Below are 17,335 nucleotides of genomic sequence, written 5' to 3'. Positions count from 1 at the left end.
ACCAACCTAGACAGCATATTCAAAAGCAGAGATATTACTTTGCCAACAAAGGTCCGTCTAGTCAAGGCTATGGTTTTTCTAGTAGTCATATATGGATGTGAGAGTTGGACTGTGAAGAAAGCTGAGCACCAAAGAATTGATGCTTGTGAACTGTGGTGTTGGAGAAGACTCTTGAGAGTCCCTTGGACTGCAAGGAGATCCAAACAGTCCATTCTAAAGGAGATCAGTCCTGGGTGTTCTCTGGAAGGACTGATGCTAAAGCTGAAACTCCAGTACTTTGGCTACCTCATGCGAAGAGCTGACTCATTGGAAAAGACTCTGATGCTGGGAGGGATTGGGGACAGAAGGAGAAGGGGACGACAGAGGATGAGATGACTGGATGGCATCACTGACTCAATGGACGTGAGTCTGAGTGAACTCCGGGAGTTGGTGATGGACAGGGAGGCCTGGAGTGCTGCGATTCATGGGATCGCAAAGAGTCGGACATGACTGAGCGACTGAACTGAACTGAACTGAACAGGACTGGAAAAGGTCAGTTTTCATTCCAGTCCCAAAGAAAGGCAATGCCAAAGAATGCTCAAACTACAGCACAATTGCACTCATCTCACACTAATAAAGTAATGCTCAAAATTCTCCAAGCCAGACTTCAGCAATACGTGAACAGTGAACTTCCAGATGTTCAAGCTGGTTTTAGAAAAGGCAGAGGAACCAGAGATCAAATTGCCAACATCCGCTGGATCATGGAAAAAGCAAGAGAGTTTCAGAAAAACATCTATTTCTGCTTTATTGACCATGCCACAGCCTTTGACTGTGTGGATCACAATAAACTGTGGAAAATTCTTCAAGAGATGGGAATACTAGACCACCTGACCTGCCTCTTGAGAAACCTGTATGCAGGTCAGGAAGCAACAGTTAGAACTGGACATGGAACAACAGACTGGTTCCAAATAGGAAAAGGAGTATGTCAAGGCTGTATATTGTCACCCTGCTTATTTAACTTATATGCAGAATACATCATGAGAAACGCTGGGCTGGAAGAAGCACAAATTGGAATCAAGATTGCCGGGAGAAATGTCAATAACCTCAGATATGCAAATGATACCACCCTTATGACATAAAGTGAAGAGAAACTCAAAAGCCTCTTGATGAAAGTGAAGGAGGAGAGTGAAAAGTTGGCTTAAAGCTCAACATTCAGAAAATAAAGATCATGGCATCTGGTCCCATGACTTCATTGGAAATAGATGGGGAAACAGTGGAAACAGTGTCAGACTTAATTTTTTGGGGCTCTAAAATCACTGCAGATGGTGAATTTATGCAGCCATGAAATTAAAAGACCCCTACTCCTTGGAAGGAAAGTTATGACCAACCTAGATAGCATATTCAAAAGCATAGATATTATTTTGCCAACAATGGTCCATCTACTCAAGGCTATGGTTTTTCCAGTAGTCATGTATGGATGTGAGAGTTGGACTGTGAAGAAAGCTGAGCACCAAAGAATTGATGCTTGTGAACTGTGGTGTTGAAGAAGACTCCTGAGAGTCCCCTGGACTGCGAGGAGATCCAACCAGTCCATCCTGAAGGAGACCAGTCCTGGGTGTTCATTGGATAGACTGATGCTGAAGCTGAAACTCCAGTACTTTGGCCACCTCATGTGAAGATTTGACTCATTGGAAAGGACTCTGATGCTGGGAGGGATTGGGGGCAGGAGGAGAAGGGGACGACAGAGGATGAGATGGCTGGATGGCATCACTGACTCAATGGACATGAGTCTGAGTGAACTCTGGGAGTTGGTGATGGACAGGGAGGCCTGGCGTGCTGAGATTCGTGGGGTCGCAAAGAGTCAGACACAACTGAGCAACTGAACTGAACTGAACATGAAAACGTTTGCTACTGGTGCTATCATAAAACATTATTTAAGTAAATAAATTTCTGCCCACAAAGGCAAACATTCCTCAAGTCCTCAAAAGACATAATGTATCCATGGGGTGTCAGACTCTGCTTGGACACCATGTGCATCCTCACACAGTTCCGTGAATTCTTTCATCTAATTCAGTTCACTGATTCATGTTCAGTTTTATGGGGGCCTTCTTTTATGGGGGCCTCGAGACTACCTCTCTTAATAAGAGCTACTCTGTTTCCAGCAACAAGAAAGAGATTGGGGCTTGGTGGATCAGTCTATCTACTTACCTATCTACTTGTCTTCCTATCTTTTTATCTATATATCATTTATCTATCATCAATTATGTACCTATTTATTTTCATAGAGACTTAGAGAGCCAGTAAGCCTGATCAGGACTACCATGGTTTCTCTCCACACACTGTGATAAATAAACATGTTATCTCAGAAAACTTAAATTCTCAGTTTGAGAAATTATATACAACTTGACCTACAACATCTTTTTGCGGATGATGCTTAGTAGGTTAATTCCATTTAACTTAAGTTCACTTATTAAGACATCTTTGACAAATTGCCCGAGATTGAATTAACATGGCCTTTGCTAGGTTCTATACTGACAACTTTTATAAAAATATTTAGCAACAACTTGTCCCAAATCCTTATCAGTGATTTTCAACTTGTGTTCTGAAGATCCCCCGTGGCATAGACAGAGTTTCTTTCCAGACACCCTTCAGTGGCTGCGCTAGGGGAGTAAGATGATATCACAGGCAGGATAAAACTTACTTCCTCTTCCCGGACCTCTTTCTATTTATAGCAGCTCTGATTGGATACCACATTAAGATTTTATTTGAACAATAGGTTCTGAGGCTAAATAAAACTTGTGAACCATTCTCTATAATAGGAAGCTGTAATTCTTTATCCATGACAACATTTTTGAGCACTGACATGCTTTTAAAAAAGGCAAGTGTGTGTGTGTAAGCAATTTAAAAGTAACAATACTTTATATTTTATTTATTATTATTATTATTTTTTTACTTTACAATATTGTATTGGTTTTGCCATACATCAACATGCATCCACCATGGGTTTACACGTGTTCCCCATCCTGAACCCCCCTCCCACCTGCCTCCCCATACCATCCCTCTGGGTCATCCCTGTGCACCAGCCCCAAGCTTCCTGTATCCTGCATTGAACCTGGACTGGCGATTCGTTTCTTATATGATATTATACATGTTTTAATGCCATTCTCCCAAATCATCCCCCCCTCCCTCTCCCACAGAGTCCAAAAGACTGTTCTATACATCTGTGTCTCTTTTTCTGTCTCACATACAGGGTTGTCATTACCATCTTTCTAAATTCCATATATATGCGTTAGTATGCTGTATTGGTGTTTTTCTTTCTGGCTTACTTCACTCTGTATAATCGGCTCCAGTTTCATCCACCTCATTAGAACTGATTCAAATGTATTCTTTTTAATGGCTGAGTAATACTCCATTGTGTATATGTACCACTGCTTTCTTATCCATTCATCTGCTGATGGACATCTAGGTTGCTTCCATGTGCTGGCTATTATAAACAGTGCTGCGATGAACACTGGGGTACACGTGTCTCTTTCCCTTCTGGTTTCCTCAGTGTGTATGCCCAGCAGTGGGATTGCTAGGTCGTATGGCAGTTCTATTTCCAGTATTTTAAGGAATCTCCACACTGTTCTCCATAGTGGCTGTACTAGTTTATATTTTAAAGATTGGGTTTTTAAATATGTTGCTTTTACTCCAGTTATTCCTTTCAACAGCTGAGTAGTAACTCTGGCTGTTGATGGTTAGAAAAGTCCTACAACCTTTGGCCTTCTGAGACCTCAACTAGTTAGGGACTCATAGAGAAATTCTATGTTTGATAATAAACATGTCTACTAAGTTTTGCAATTGACAAGGAAGAAAGAAGGGGAAATGTTGCAATTCTAGTTCCTAAATAATTACTTTTTTAAAAGATATTTTTGATGTGGATCATTTTTAAAGTCTTTGTTGAATTTGTCACAATATTGCTTCTGGTTTATGTTTTCATGGGTTTTTTTTGGCCAAGAGGCATGTGGGATCTTAGGTCCCCGATCAGGGATGGAACCCCTATATTGGAGGGCAAAGTCTTATCCACTGGATAGCCAGTGAAGTCCCAAGAATCTGTTTTTTAAAGATAGGTATTTGGCTCTTACTGACTTCTGAAACATGGATGTTCTCTTGGATGAGAACCTGACCTAGGCAAACCCATTTGTAAACTGGGAGAGACAGAGGATTTGAGTGCACGCACCTGGAACAAGAGAGCTTCTTTTTTCCATTAAAAAAAAAAAAAAAAACCTTTCTGTGGTTGATTTCCATAAGCGCACATTTCCTCTTCATAATTCCAGTCATTAATCACCAAGCAGTGTTTAATGAGCACCTGTGGGGATCATAGATTCCACTGTCTGACCTGAAAACTCAAATTTGGGGTCACCTCTTGACTTGGGGTAAGAAGTATAATGTACCCATGGAGTCTGGTTCTGACTCATCTGGCATCTGTTTTTGACAGAACTGGGATCAAGGCACAGGACTTCAGTGTCTTCTCTTACATGTCTGTCTGTTCTTGAATCTAGGGTCTCTTAACCTGCACACTGAAGACATCTGGGTATGAATGGGTACTGCAGAGGAGGGCTATCCTGTGTGTGGTAGGAAGTTCAGCAGCATCTCCAACTTCTACCCACTAGATGCCAATAACACTCCTACCCCAGCTGTGACAACCAAAACTGTCCCCAGACATGGCCAAATGTCCCCTTGCATGGGGTGATAGGTGAGAGTGAGAAGGAGTAAACTGTCCCCTTCTGAGAGCCACTTCCCTCTAACCCTTGAGGACCCCAAGTCTGAGAATCCTACCGGGAATTGCTTGGTCACCACCAGACATGTTTCTCAAGGAAACCCATGTACTTTAACCAAGCCAAAGTTCTCAACACTGGCTACACCCATTTAGAATCAACAAGATGTTTACCAAGTTGTTTTTTTAGAAGTTCCCCAGAGATCTTTATTTGTAGATAGGACAGACAACCTCTGAACTAAGTGTACTTAGCAATCTTATTACTCATAAAAACAAACATGTCACTTATTACTCCAAACAAACATGTCACTCCAAATTTATTTCAAATAGGAAATGCCAGTAGTTTCAGAGCAAGAAGAAATGCCATATGTCAGTCTATTACTGTCTATTAAAGGCCCCTGGAGACTTTTCACATGTGCTTTTTGTTGTTCTGTTACCATTACACAACACTTGAGAAACTGGATGGTTTGGGAATTCTGAGCTTTATGACAGTTTGACCAAAGTGTATCACTTGACGTAGACCAATTTCTCATGCTTGTAATTCACAGACACTTTTTTTTCACACTTTTAATTTTATATTGGAGTATGGTCGATTGACAGTGCAGTGACAGTTTCATTTCAGGTGGACAGAAAAGGGACTCAGCCATACATACACATGTATCCATTCTCCCCCAAACTCCCCTCTCATCCAGACTGCCTCATAACATTGAGCAGAGTTCCCTAATTCACTGACTCTTGACTAAAGTGACAGGGAGGTACCTGACCAAGAGGAAATTCCCAGAATGTACAATGCTGGGATGGTCAGGAAGATCAAGACTTAGCAAGACTAAGGGTGGCCTAGGAAGGGTCACCCTTAGTCACCTCTGATAATGTGCTTCAGCAGATGAAAAATATGGGCTACCTCTTCCCTTTGCAGTGTTTCTGGGAATAAAATCAGACAATGGCAGTCTTTATAACTTAGGATCCAGAAGAATGTTGCCCAGGCTGTGTGCAAATTCTGGCGGCTGCCAGTCCCGCTTCTGATGAGCCAGGAGGAGCTGGTCAAACTTTTTGTGCAGTTGTTAATCTAATATGTATAGGATGCATTCAATGATGTTCAACTTTCCATGGGACCTTAGGCAACTCAACTTCCCTAAGATTTTGTTTTCTTATTTGAAAGATGAGCAGCTTGATATTTACCCCAAATGGTCACTAGGAGGATTCAATTAGATAACGTGTGTGAAGATGCTTTGTGAAAGGTAAAGCCCAGTAGGTAGCCAACTGTAAACCCAGACCTGAGCACGCTATTACATGATTGCATTCAGTTCATATTTCTCTGGTTTGTCCTCTGGTTGTTCTGCCTCCAAGTCTGGGTTCAGATCTGGGTGGTGGATTTCAATGAGAAGAAAATAGACGAAGCCTCCAGCAGCAGCACCAACCAAAGGTCCCACTACAGGAATCCACCAGAAGTTATTCCCAACTCTGAAAGCAAACAAAGAAATCAGTGATACATCGCTTGGTCTTCCTTCTAGTATCACTGCTAGTTACTCACTAACCAGCTAGTTGTTCTCCTACTCGTGGCTCTTTTTAAATCAGCAAGAGCTAAGTAGAATGGCACTCATGGTAGCTTGGTAGCCAGTATCCTTTCATTGGCTGGACCCTCTTGAGTTGGATGTGCTGGGCTTAAAGGGAGGAGTAGGTTCCCTGCATGGCCTTACTGGTAAGCAAGGTCATCTGCATCCTATGATTGAGGGGATGCTGGAAAAATGTCTGTGTTAATTGCTTAAAGGTACTGTTTTGTAGGATACTGATTTCAGTTGACCAATTCCATTGTTCTGTTAATACCTGTGAGAGAAATGTCCCATTTATTTCCCTTTCAGAAAACATAGCCCCTGAACCCATGGCAGCAGTTGAGGGCATCTAGGGCAAGTTCAGGTCAATTATTTAGGAGTTGCCTTTCCCTTATACTGAAGTGGTGAGTCCTGGGGATTGTGAACGGAAGGGAGATGTGGAGAGATTCCTGGACATGATTGGTGGATGAGGGCAATCATGAGATAAACAATCAGGAAGCATTTGTCAATGAATGAATTAAAAACTCAAAGGTAGATACATGAATTAAATACTAAATATAATTTAATCCCATACTTATATTTTGAGGTCACAGCTTACTCAAATGTATTTTCTGATAAGGATTCCCTCTCCTCTCCAGAAGTTCTCAGTGTCAGTACATTATATTGGAGATCTAGTTCTGGGAGAAATCAGGTGTCTCTGTGAATTGTCACCGTTTCTTTTCGGGACAGAAAATCCATTTAGATAATTCAGTAGAAAGGACCATGAGTGCTCTGAGGCAAGTAAAACTATACAGTATAGTTGTGTAGATGTTTAAGGATATGTGCATTTGAGATAAAACTTTTTTAAAAAAGGATAATTATGAACAAAAAGTTCAGGGTAATGCAGAGGAGGCAGAGGAAACAAAAGGAACACAACTCTGCATAGGAATTTCACAGTGTTTTATTTGGGGAACATATTCATGGCTGCTATTTACAATTTTATTTTTAATAACTATACATATTTCCATGGAACTGTTTGTATCAAACTTTTATTAGAAAGAATAATAAAGGAAATGTTATATTATTTAATATAATATTTTTAATAAAATTATTTTTAAAATAATAAAGGGGGGCCTCTTCTAGAATCCATGAGACCTAGTTCTAATCTCAGGAGTGTCCTGGGTTCAGAGCACTTAGCACATTGCTGTGTGTGTGTGTGTGCACACGCTCAGTGGTGTCTGACTCTTTATGACTCTACAGACTGTAGTCGCCAGGCTCCTCTGTCCATGGGATTCTCTACTCCAATAGAGTGGGCTGCCATTTCCTCCTCCAGAGGATCTTCCCAACCCAAGCATTGAAACCAAGTCTCCCATGTTTCCCGCATTGGCAGACAGGTTCTTTACCACTGAGCCACCTGGGATCTCAGGACTACAGAAGGTCTTTGAGCAAATCTCCCCATCTCTGAGCTTCATACTTCCATCTATACTGCGGTCCTTTCCACCTGTATCATGCAAGCACTCTCTTAGATCCTGAATCTTAGATCATAAATGCAGGCTCCAGGGAAGAGCACTGAGATTGAGCACAGTGGCCACCAGATGGCACTCTTACTGTGCAGGAAAGAGGATGTTGCACTCCACACAGAACTTTATCCCATGCCTCCAAATTTTCTATGAAAAGAATTTTCTGTGAGAGGCACCTTCTCTTCAGCACATGCTGCTACTGTTTAATCAGTTGTGTCCAACTCTGTGACCCCCCTAGGCTGTAGCCCACCAGCCTCCTCTGTCCATGGGATTTCCCAGGCAAGAATATTGGAGTGGGTTGCAATTACCTTCTCCAAGGGATCTGCCTGACCCAGGGATCGAACTCACATCTCCTGCTTGGCAGGCGAAGTCTTTACCACTGAGCCACTGGGGAAGCTGTCTTCAGCACATGAAGTGAGTCTAACCACCTCATTTGGTCCATCACTTCCTTTTTTTCCAGCGCTGTTTTGTGGTGAGTCTCTCACTGTCATTTAACAGGTTAGGGGCCAAGATACCTGCCAGCATGCATGTCCTCCTTTCACTGTCTGGACCCTCTTGAACAGGATATTTTGTGCTAAGGTCACAAGGCTTAAATGGACGAGATTTGACGTGGCTTCCTGCCTGGCCTTTCAGGTAAACAAGGTCATTGGGGTGCTATGATTTGGGGGGATACCATAAAACTGTGTCAGTTGCATAGGGTACTATTATTAAGGATTCATTTCTTTAGCTAAGTTATTTTTAAAATTAACAATACCCCTGAGATCCTTCACCTATTAAGCTATTAACACTTTAATGTGAATTAGTGAAGACCACTTGCTTACATTCTAATGTGTGTGTGTGTGTGTGTTTGTGTGTGTGTGTGTGAGTTGCTCAGTCATGTCTGACTCTTTGCAACCCCATGAACTGTAGCCCACTAGGCTCCTCTGTCCATGGGATTCTCCAGGCAAGAATACTGGAGTGTGTTTCCATTTCCTTCTCCAGGGTATCCTCCTGACCCAGGGATCAAACCCAGGTCTTCTGCATGGCAGGCAGATTCTTTACCATCTAAGCCACCAGGGAAGCCCAAGAATACTGGAGTGGGTAGCCATTCCTTTCTCCAGGGGATCTTCCCGACCCAGGGATGGAACCCCAGTCTCCCTCATTGTAGGCAGATTCTTTACCGTCAGAGCCATCAGAGAAGCCCTTTTACATCCTAATATTTAAGGGAAAGCAAGAGTCAGCTAGGGTCTGTCTTGCCCTTGTCAGACCCTGGGGAACCTACTCCCCTGTCATCCTTACTTCTTGCCATACAGGGGCAAATGAGGGTCTGAGAATAAGGCAGTCTAGGTTTCATCTGAGATCCTAGATGTGGATTCAAACTAGGAAATCTCCTGAGATGACTGTCTTGGGTGGAAAACCCTGAAAGGATGGAACTCTAGGGACCCTTTGGAATCCTGTTACCTCTCAAAGGTTTTCTTTTGAACTTTTGGTAGAGGATTATCAGTCAGCCTAGCTATTTCATAACTGGTATCTTCCCCTTCTACTCCCTTTTAATTTCTTTTATATAATGATGTCAGATTAATTTTTGGTAAATTGAAGTTCTAAACACATCAAACTTTTGCCCTAAATCCTTTGCTACTCCCTATACTCTATAGAAAAGACAGCAACAAAAATCCCAGAGTCTTGTTCTAGAAATCTAGTCCTCTGTGATCTGAAACAATTGCCCTTCCAAGTTTCTTCATACAGCCTTCCAACTAGACTAGATTGTGTATCATTTTAATATGCTGTCTTTAGATACAGATGCCTCTCTGCTTGAAACAGCCTCTCTGTCCCTGATTGAACATGTCCAAATACTATAAAATGCCCCTACTTCCACTCCCATAGTTCCTAAATTTGGAGCTGCAAGTCTTCTCTCAACTCCTGGGGTTAGTCATTTGACAGCTTCAACCTATGTTCACGCTCTGAAACAGAACATAAACAAAGCAGTGAAGGGCAGCAATAGTAAAGGGCATCTTTAGCACTAGGCCTTAAATAAGGGATTAGGAAGCCGCATGGATGAATGAATGTGTGCATGAGGGGGAAAATCCTGATCCTGAGGGATGCGGTGCTCAGAGTTTGGCATTAGGTGATTTCAACATCACAGATGTGGGCTCCTGCCATATACTCAACAAAGCAAAGAGAACAGGCAAGACCTGTTTTAGAACCACCATCACACTTAGAGCTTTGGGTGAATCACCAAGCAAGGCTCAAAGCGAGGCCAGCTCACTCTGGCGCGTCTTTGTTTTAGGCGTCTGTGTGAAGCTCACAGAGGTGTCTTGGTGGCGAGGTGAGGACAGTGGTCTCCTGGAGTGAACCTCAGGAAATTGGAATTAAAGGAAACTCATGGGTTCATTCTGGGCTTTGGAAATAAGGAGACCTTTAACATGTTCTCAGTGGTCCACTGGAAGAACACACAGGATCCATCCTAGCTGTGAACGTTGTGTTCCACCTTTTCATGGTCTAGTATGGTCATTCTGGAACAGAGCTCCTCAGCTGTGGCACTCTGAGCATTTTTGTTTGTGGGGATCTGTCCTGGGTACTGTAAGATGCTTAGCAGTATCCCCCGTTGGACTCTACCCACTAGATACTGGTGACAGGTTCTGCCCCCACCATGCCCAGCTGTGACAACCCGAAGTGTGAACATGCATTGCCAAACATCCTTGGGGGCAAAATTACCACTGGCTGAGAATCACTGCTCTAGAAGATTCATTGTGTTGTTTGTTCCTTAAAGATAGGGTATGCTGGGGACTTTCCTGGTGGTCCAAATGGTTAAAAATCTGCCTGGTGATGCAGGGGACATGTGTTCAATCCCTGGTCAGGGAACTAAGATCCCAAATGCCACAGAGCAACTAAGCCTGCGTACCACAACTGGAGAGCCTGTGCACTGCAACAAAAGATTCTGCATGACGTGGTGAAAATCCCGGGTGCCACACTAAGACCCGACACAACAAAAGAAAGAAACAAAAAAGACAGGGGATGATGCTTGATTCTTTTTGTATCCTTCATCTCCTAGAACATATGCAGCACAGAGCGTTTATCCATTCTTTTGTTCAATAGCTTTCATTGAGGCTTTCTATGTGCTGGATCCTATTTCAGTCACTGCAGACAAAGCAGTGAAAACGCGGTTAAGGCCCCTGTCCTCACAATGCTTTCTCTGTAGTGGCTCCAGTGCTGCCAGTGGTGGTGATTAGAATAGCGTCGGTGATTGCTCTCTGTCTCTTTGTCTCCCTCCCCCTTCTCTTTCCCTGTCTTACACACACACACACCACATCATAAATCACCAGTGATAACGTTCCACACTTCTGACGAGGGTGCTCTTACCCTCACCCTCCCATCTGCGCTCTCTTGGATCTCCAGGTCGAAGCCCAGCCCTCCCCATTGAGGCGCAGCGTGAATCTTCCTCTCTCTTCCCCAATCATTTTGTTACTTACGTGAACACCTCAAAGCCCCAGCCTGCCAAAGCAGTGAAAAGTCTGGGACTCAGGTCTCGAGCCGGGTTCATGGCACAGCCACTGTTCATTCCCAGAGAGGAGGCGATGGTAACAATCAGGAAGCCAATGACAACAGGCTCTAGGCCTCTGGGGACTCCCAAGTTTCTTGAGTCAAAAATGGCAAAGATGACAATGAGGAGGAACATGGTGGCCACTACCTGGGTGAGGAGAAAATGTACGAGGGGTTCAGCTTATATTCTTCCCACTGGCCCACCTCAAAATGCACCCCCTATTGTTAAAAACAAACCTAATAATAAGCAACATACACTGGCTGAGCACTGTGTCAGAGCCTTTTCTTCTTCTTAGCAGTCCTAGACATGAGTGCTAATCTCTCTCTCCTTTACAGACGAGTTACCTGACCGAGGTGACGCAGTCAGTGGCAATCAGGTGTGGATACAGAGAGTTTAACTCTAGACACTCTATCTCAACTACTCTGACCTGTTAAGCTGCTACCAGATAAATAGAGGGCAAGCTGCAGGCTGGAGAAATGAACAAAGGGGCTCATTCAAATTGGTGAGAAAAACGATGTGAGACATCAATAGATACACGGGCAAAGGAAATGAAAAGACAGTTCATAAAAGAAAAATAGATTTGAAAAACAAGTAAGTGGGGAAAACTGATTTGTAATGAAAAAAATGCAAGCAATACCAAATATTAGGGAAATGATATCACTTCTCTCAGGCTTTCCTGGTTGAACTAATCAAGTTATTACTTTTGAAAGCCAATTTAACAATGATTTAGCAATATGTATTTTAAAAAGCCCATAAATGTGTGTACTCAGTTGGACCCAGTTGGATATTTGAGAACTACACCTTGGAAATAATCTAAAATATGGAAAAATCATACAATGAATATGCAGATACATAATTAAGCATTATTTATAGTACTGGAAACCTGGATTCCACATCACCAGGGCAAAAGCAATTGTGTAGTGCCCATTCTATAGTCTATTATACAGCCACTAAAAACAATAAATATGAACTCTGTGTGTACAATGTGATGATTGAATATTTACCTCAGTTAACATGAAATATTTTTCTAGGTTAACATGAAAATGAACAGGTATGTTTTAAGAAAAAAAAAATTAGAAAACAAAAACTATGTGGTAACATTTAAAAAAAAATCGGAGGCCTCCCTCGTGGCTCAGTTGGTAAAGAATCTGCCTGCAATGCAGGAGACTTGGGTTTGATTCGTGGGTCATGAAGATCTGCTGGAGAAGGAAATAACAACCCACTCCAGTATCCTTGCCTGGAGAACCCCCATGGACAGAGGAGTCTGGCGGGCTACAGTCTGTGGGGTCACAAAAGTCAGACACGACTGAGCGACTAAGCACACACATGTGGTAAAATTTAAATATACTTATGACATTAGGTAAAAAATTATATGTGTATTACATTTTATACTCGAAAATAACATAAAAGACAAGTTGTAAGGGATTATATAAACAATAATAGCAGGTATCTTGAAGTGATGTGGTATAGTGGGTGTTTCCTCCAGTCTCTACTTTCTAAAATTTCTAAACTATTATTTGGAAACTGTATTACTGTTTTACTGTAACAACTAAATGACAGCCACTCTTTACCAGATACTTATTATGTGCCAGGTACTTCACTGCTTTTTCTCATTAGAACCTCACACTAATCTGTGAGATAAACCCTATTTATTCACAATTTACAGATGAGGAAAGGAGGATTGAAAGAGGTTAAGAAACTTGCCCAAGGGCACAGAGCTCCTAAGCAGAAGAATCAGGATGAGACCCAGACAAGTGATTTAAGACCAGAACAGTTGTGCTATTGGCTACATGACAAATGCTTGGATGCCCCTTGTTTAAATGTCAAAAAGGAGAGACACTTCTAGCTTCCTGGAGAGTCTAGATAAACCTATACATCTGGGGAGACACCGAGGACCCTCAGCTCGCCTACCACACTTCACAGGTCTTGAACTGAGAACAAAACGTCTTTTCTCCAGATCTCTACATTTACATGATGTGAACAAATGAGACAGTTTCGCAAAGCAAACCCCATTTGCCCGTACGGGGTTGAAAGGTCCACTCCTCCACTTTTCTCTGAACTTTCACATCTGAACTGATGTGAAACAAGGGTACTTTTTAAAGAGGAAGCAGGAAACTCAGTGGTTCAACTTTGGCAAGCACAAGAATTTGTCAGCAAAGCTTGGGTTATGCTTAGGGACCTCCAACTTTGGAAACACAGACTTTCCTTTCTGATAGGCCTGTAATGTTCCTATGCATCCTTCTTATTAGATTATGTCTTTTCACTGTACTTGGGTCTTTGTTGCATATACACTTACTTGTTCTGCAAATGCATTCACCAGAGACAGATACGGAGCTGGGTATGTTGCGAAAATGTGTGCTGTTGCATTTTCTCCCACGATGAGCAGTTTTCCACCAGCAAAAGACATAAACGCATCTATGGAAGACAGAGCTCTGGCACGTTAGTGTCCTCTGGGCAGAAGAGAGGGAGACTTATGCCAGGTCTTGTGCTGAGCAAGTACAGACAAATAGCCAGGTTCAGTTTGGCAGATCCATATCATTTGCCTCTCTTCGTCTCATAGTATGGTAGTTTTAGAGATGCCCAGAGAGCTCCCACGGAGAAAGCAATGGCGCCCCACTCCAGTACTCTTGCCTGGAATATCCCATGGATGGAGGAGCCTTGTAGGCTGCAGTCCTTGAGGTCACTAAGAGTCGGACACGACTGAGCGACTTCACTTTCACTTTTCACTTTCATGCATTGGAGAAGGAAATGGCAACCCACTCCAGTGTTCTTGCCTGGAGAATCCCAGGGACGGGGAAGCCTAGTGGGCTGCCATCTATGGGGTTGCACAGAGTCAAACACGACTGAGGCGACTTAGCAGCAGCAGCAGCAGAGAGCTCCCAGGGTGACGGGTCAGAGAAAGAAAGCCCTGGCTGCCCTGGATGGTTCTCTCCACACTTGAGCCAAATCCTTATTCAGTGGGTCGTGGGAACCAGTTTTCTCTGAGGGGAATTGTTGGAATTTGCAAGATTGACTAAAGGCCAAAGTGAAGCTTAGACCTGCTCTAGGCAGAATCCATGATTCCCAGAGGGTTCTCAGTAACCCTTAATACCAGTCCAGCATTTGAGGGCATCAAGTACAGTGAAGATGCCCTTAGAGCAAGAGACACAGCAGACCCTGACATAGCCAGTGTGGTCTAGGTTGTCCCAGACCCCCAGGCCTCTCCTGACCCAGCCTCTGACTCTCCAGGTTTCTGGTCTGATCTTGAGTTCTCCTTTAGTTTTCTTACACTCTAATTCTTAGGATAGTCTGTGGAAAGAGGTGCCTTTCCACAGGTACCTCTATTAGGCTTGGCTCATAAACTCTAGTTTCCTGAGTGTTCCAGCTTGAGAGTTATAAGGTATTGAGATTTACTTTGGGTTAGATAGAAGGAGATACTTTAACAGTTGATTTTATGGAACCCCAAGATGGCACCCCACTCCAGTACTCTTGCCTGGAAAATCCCGTGGATGGAGGGGCCTGGTAGGCTGCAGTCCACGGGGTTGCAAAGAGTCAGACACGACTGAGCGACTTCACTTTCACTTTTCACTTTCATGCATTGGAGAAGGAAATGGCAACCCACTCCAGTGTTCTTGCCTGGAGAATCCCACGGACGGGGGAGCCTGGCGAGCTGCCGTCTATGGGGTCGCACAGAGTCGGACATGACTGAAGCGACTTAGCAGCAGCAAGATTTTTTAGTTTGAAAGGGTTCCGAAGTCATCTAGTTCATTCCCTCATTTTCCAGAGGAGGAAACTGAGACCGATAAGGTCAGATGACTTATTGAAGCCACACAGCTACTTACTTAGTTCATATGGAACTAAAGTCTGGGTCTTCCATTGTCAGAACTTTGATTCCCCCAGGACTGCTGCCAAATGGAAGCCCTGGCTATTGACAAAAGGTAGATGGGGTTCCCTACCCACCCCATTTCTCTACTGTGTTCCTTCCCTCAAAGGCTTTGCTCCAAATTCCTTCTCTAAATATTTACTCATCATTCCCTTTGAGAGAAGTCAATGGTTTCTCTCCCAGCCAATTCAGAGAAAGGTATGGAGAAGCCAGGGCCCTGTTGCTTCTTTGGCATTGTTTACACTGTAGTACTGGTCTAAAGATAGAATTCCTTTATGTTCTCCCCTTCATTTAAGTTGTGATCGTTTTCATTAAGAGGCTTCATGAATGCATCCTGAGAATAATGTTGGCCCCATTAACTAGAACTTAGGACCCTTAGAAGGGCTTCCTTGGTAGCTCAGATGGCAGAGAATCCACCTGCAATACAGGAAACCCAGGTTTAATCCCTGGGACAGGGAAGATCCCCTGGAGAAAGGAATGGCAACCCACTCCAGTATTCTTGCCTAGAGGATTCCATGGACAGAGGAGCCTGGCGGGCTGCAGTCTATGGGGTTGCAAAGAGTTAGACACAACTGAGCAGCCGACACTTTCACTTTCATTCAGGACACTTAGAACTGCCTGTCAAGTGTGTGATAGACCACAGTCTATCCTGTTCTTCCTATCTCACCTCTTCCTGCCAAGTAATCCTGAATTTCAGCTTACACTCAGCTGTCCCTAATCTCTGGACTTAGGGCCCTACTCACCATAGTAAATGCCGAAGAGGGTCGCAGCCCCTGCAAAGGCTCCCAAGAACTGGGCCCCCACATAAAAGGGGAATTTGAACCACTTCATCCGTCCAAAAAGACACAATGCAAAAGAAACAGCTGGGTTGATGTGGCCACCTGCAAAGAAGACAAGGTGATTAAGAAAGTCAGAGGGCAGGCCAGGGAGAACTATTGTGAAGAAAAGCTTATCTAGGGACTGCAGGCAGAACTCAGTCTTCTAGGCAAGGAACCATATGTGAGGACACAGAGGGGTGTGTGTGTGTGAGAGTGGAGAGGAAGAGAGGACTATTAATCCTCATGGCATCATTAGATACTTTTCAGGAAGTTTAGCTTTCTCAAAGTCAAATTTACAAACTTGTACTCAAATGGCTTATTTTCCATCTCTGTCTATTTATGTCTATCATTCTATCTATCATCTCTCTCTACTGGGCTTTCAGTTCGGTTTAGTCGCTCAGTCGTATCCGACTCTTTGCAACCCCATGGACTGCAGCACACCAGGCCTCCCTGTCCATCACCAACTCCCAGAGCTTGCTCAAACTCATGTCCATCGAGTCAGTGATGCCATCCAACCATCTCATCTTCTGTCATCCCCTTCTCCTCCTGCCCCCAATCCCTCCCAGCATCAGAGTCTTTTCCAATGAGTAAGCTCTTCACACGAGGTGGCCAAAGTATTGGAGTTTCAGCTTCAGCATCAGTCCTTCCAATGAATATTCAGGACTGATTTCCTTTAGGATGGACTGGTTGGATCTCCTGGCTGTCACTCTCAAGAGTCTTCTCCAACACCACATCTCAAAAGCATCAATTCTTCAGTGCTCAGCTTTCTTTATAGTCCAACTCTCACATCCATACATGACTACTGGGAAAACCATAGCTTTGACTAGATGGACCTTTGTTGTCAAAGTAATGTCTCTGCTTTTTAATATATGTCTCGGTTAGTCATAGCTTTTCTTCCAAGCGTCTTTTAATTTCATGGCTTCAGTCACCATCTGCAGTGATTTTGGAGCCCAAGAAAATGAAGTCTGTCCTTGTTTCCATTGTTTCCCCATCTATTGCCATGAAGTGATGGGACCAGAGGGGCCATGGTCTTTGTTTTTTGAATGTTGAGTTTTAAGCCAACTTTTTTACTCTCCTCTTTCACTTTCATCAAGAGGCTCTTTAGTTCTCCTTTGCTTTCTGCCATAAAGGTGGTGCGTCATCTGCATATCTGAGGTTATTGATATTTCTCCTGGCAATCTTGATTCCAGCTTGTGCTTCTTCCAGCCCAGCTTTCTCATGATGTACTCTGCATAGAAGTTAAATAAGCAGGGTGACAATATACAGCCTTGACATATTCCTTTCTCAATTTGGAACCAGTCTGCTGTTCCATGTCTGGTTCTAACTGTTGCTTCTTAACCTGCATACAGAT

At 43.3% G+C, this 17,335-nt stretch overlaps 1 protein-coding gene across 1 annotated transcript in view; it reads right to left on the bottom strand.

The window, feature by feature from the left end:
* Positions 1–5,035: 5,035 nt before the first annotated feature.
* Positions 5,036–17,335, bottom strand: part of AQP9 (aquaporin 9) — a 50,647-nt gene continuing 38,347 nt past the window's right edge. The window contains exons 3-6 of the mRNA XM_010836814.1: positions 15,910–16,047; positions 13,601–13,719; positions 11,234–11,451; positions 5,036–6,196 (exon numbers count right to left, since the gene is read on the bottom strand). Coding sequence (XP_010835116.1) covers positions 6,022–6,196; positions 11,234–11,451; positions 13,601–13,719; positions 15,910–16,047 — 650 coding nt within the window. The 3' untranslated portion in view covers positions 5,036–6,021. The remainder of the gene's footprint in view (positions 6,197–11,233; positions 11,452–13,600; positions 13,720–15,909; positions 16,048–17,335) is intronic.

Source organism: Bison bison, unplaced genomic scaffold (assembly GCF_000754665.1).
Source record: "Bison bison bison isolate TAMUID 2011002044 unplaced genomic scaffold, Bison_UMD1.0 scf7180017864066, whole genome shotgun sequence".
Taxonomy (NCBI): Eukaryota; Metazoa; Chordata; class Mammalia; order Artiodactyla; family Bovidae; genus Bison; species Bison bison.
Note: the sequence above shows the minus strand (reverse complement) of the source record. Positions and strands in the feature narration are given on the sequence as shown.